At 33.3% G+C, this 3,272-nt stretch overlaps 1 protein-coding gene across 1 annotated transcript; it reads left to right on the top strand.

The window, feature by feature from the left end:
- Positions 1–1,039: 1,039 nt before the first annotated feature.
- On the top strand, positions 1,040–1,729 carry LOC136207292 (protein DMP10). The gene has a single exon (XM_065998579.1). It carries the CDS (start codon positions 1,040–1,042, stop codon positions 1,637–1,639), a length of 600 nt encoding a protein of 199 aa, XP_065854651.1. The 3' UTR covers positions 1,640–1,729.
- Positions 1,730–3,272: the final 1,543 nt, after the last annotated feature.

The raw sequence follows: 3,272 nt of genomic DNA on the forward strand, positions 1-3,272 counted from the left end.
TCAAAAGAGAACCAGTTTCAGGAGCTCATGTACGCGGGGCGTGCCTCTTAATACGCGGGGCGTGCCTCCTCATACGCGGGGCGTGTCTCCTCAGGCGCGGGGCGTGCAATACCACTTTCGGAGCATTCAAACTCAGAGACGCTTTCACGCGGGGCGTAGTACGTGACACGCGGGGCGTAGTACGTGACACGCGGGGCGTGTTTTAGCTGAAGAATACTTCCTCCCCAAGTTCTCCATACTTGGGACCACTCCCTATTTACAACTCTACCACTCCTTATTTACAAGCATGCCACCCCTTTACCATTAACCTTACTTTACCCTTTATATTTGTATTGTAATTAGTAGATAGTTTACCCTTTTTGTAATTTGGCAATTAGGTTTTTGAGATGCTATAAATTCATCTCTTTCTCTTTGTAATAAAAAACTTTTATGAAATACAATTTATCATCTTCTTCCTTGTGAAGTTTGTTAAGGTTTTAACCTTCAACAATGGGGATTTCACTATTCCTATGGATTTAGTCCATGAATTAGGATCCACTCCTTCTAGTTTAGCTAGATAAGTTGTTAGCCTTTGTGAGTTTACGGTTTAAAACTCTCAGTGGATTCCGCGCTGCATCATAAACTCAACCATTCCATTAAAAAATATGACTTTGCAAATTAACCAAACCACGAGTATTTTTTTATAAAAAAAAAATTGACCTATAAATTCTTTATAATTTTTTTTATACCGGAAAATTGTGAAATAAAGTTTTTGGCCTCGCTATTAATACATATCATCTCATTGGAAGATTAGCTAATTGTCAAGAATAAAAAGTATATAAACATTCAAAGATTGAATTTCTCCCGAAATATAGTATAACTTATCAAGGAACAAATTGGGTAAAGTATAAAAATTACAATTTTAATGCGTACACGTTGATGTGCATGCATCATGATGCACATGGATACATCATAGTGCCAAATTCTCACAACCTTAAACTTTCCTATAAAACACAACCAAACACATCCTATGTAAATCAAACTCCATAAATCTTGTCCAATGGCTTCAAAAGGCAACAAAAGCATAGCAACTGCAGCTTCAAATCTAGCCAATTTATTACCGACCGGAACAGTTCTCGCCTTCGAAGCTCTTATCCCGTCTTTCTCCAATAACGGCGACTGTTTTCTCTCCAACAAATACCTCACCTTATCCGTCATTATTTCTTGTTCGCTAGCTTGCTTTTTCTCCTCTTTTACCGACAGTTTTGTTGGTAAAGACGACAAGATTTACTACGGAATCGCTACGACGAAAGGGTTGTACGTGTTTAACGATTGCGATTGCGGGGATGGAAATGGAGAAGAAGAGTTGGATGAAAACAAGAAGGATAATTTTAAAATATGTTTGATTGATTTTGTTCATGCATTTGGTTCTCTAATTGTGTTCTTGGTGTTTGCTCTTAGTAGCTCTGATGTTCAACATTGTTTCTTTTCAAATGATGGATCCCCGAATGAGAAACAATTGATTATGAATTTGCCGTTAGGTGCAGGGTTATTGAGTACCTTTTTGTTCGTCGTGTTTCCAACTCGGCGGAGAGGTATTGGATATGGTGATATGACTCCCCAACGTTATGATAATCCTACTAGGTTTCCAAAACCCTAAACGAGGGCGGAATCCGGATCGATAAATAAAAAATGTATACTATGATCCCGGACCATATTGGACCAAGACCGCACAAATTACACTACATCAACAAACTGCTGATGTGGTGCAATCTGAGGAGTCCCTGACCGGTATGATCTGAAATCACAATAGACTCACTCTTATATCCCTATAATCTGGTCTCTTTATTATTATTATTATTATTATTATTATTATTATTATTATTATATCTTTTGTTGTTAATTATTTGACTAGTAAATAATAAATTTCAATGTGTTTTTTTATATAAATTGAGAGATTTTATCTATGCGTCAGATTAATAATTTGATGTTATATTACACTTAAACTAATAAAAATATATAATTCTGAAATTTTTTATTTGTTTATTTTTTAATAATACTTATATAAAATTATATAGACCCTCAAATATAAAATGTACTCTAAAAAACCCATAGATTATAAATTTTAGACCCTAAAAATATGACGTAACATCAAATAATTGGCTCGGTACACAAATAACATGGTATCGGGTTTCAAGTGCAATTTCTCATTTGAAATTTGAATGTTTTTTTAGAAAAATAAAGTTGATTTTAATGTTAATTTAATTAAAGAATATATATAAGTGCTTCAGGTACTCAAAAGAGGGAAGTTAGTGTCATATTTAAATCACTATTTGATAAAAAAAATACTATTTGACGCATGATCTATTATCTGGTCATGTTTCGTCCATGGCCGTTATTAATATTATGATATTTGAACTTGATATATGTGTCATATTTTAAAGTATTTTTTATACATAGATTTTTAATGTAAAAATAATTAATTATATTTTAGAAAGTAAAAACAAACTAAAATTTATCAAGTTTAAATGTGTTAGCGATATTTTGCGAATATACTAATTTTCAACCTTGTCACGTGTGGTTAGGGTGCGGGCGTGCCAGAGAAGATAATTTCTCAATTAAAATGGTTAAGTTTATGGAGTTGCGTGCCAAAACTTGAATTCTAAACGAAGCAATTGGCGAGGGACGTAAGGATTGAAAAAGTCTCTCTTGGGTCTCTAGCGCCGTTATAAAAACTTTGCTAGATAATTATTTTATTTAAGCTAATGCGATTGAGTAAAAGATGGGTAAAATAAAGGAAATTAAAGGTGCAAAATTGACACAAGATTTGATGAAAAATTGGTATTTCAACTTCAATGAATGCTTAAGAATACGGAATTGGATGATTAAAAAGGTTAAACTTAATTTCAGAAAGTCAGGAACAAACTTCTATAAGGGATCGAAGGCTAAAACGAATTGTAAATGGACGAAATTGGGAGTTGAAAATAACTGGTCGAATCTGAAAAATTCTGGAAACAGAATGTTTAATGAATTTGAGGTGTAAAGATTGTCTTGTAAACGGAGTTTCTAAACACGGAATTGAGAAAATTAAAATTCTAAATTGAACATCAAGAAGTCAAGAACAAATTTGTTGAAGGGATTAAAAGCAAAAAATGACTTTAAATGGACGAAATCGGGCTTTGAAAATAACTGGATGAATCTGGAAAATTAATTTGGAAACAGAATTCTAGCTAAGGATTGAGCAAACTAACGGCTTAGGAATGCTAAATAGAATTAAAAAAAACTTGAAAAGA

This window comes from Euphorbia lathyris, chromosome 9, assembly GCF_963576675.1.
Source record: "Euphorbia lathyris chromosome 9, ddEupLath1.1, whole genome shotgun sequence".
Classification (NCBI taxonomy): domain Eukaryota; kingdom Viridiplantae; phylum Streptophyta; class Magnoliopsida; order Malpighiales; family Euphorbiaceae; genus Euphorbia; species Euphorbia lathyris.

Excerpts from the sequence above, each read along its gene's own strand:
- LOC136207292 (XM_065998579.1), top strand. The coding sequence starts at position 1,040 with ATGGCTTCAAAAGGCAACAAAAGCATAGCAACTGCAGCTTCAAATCTA.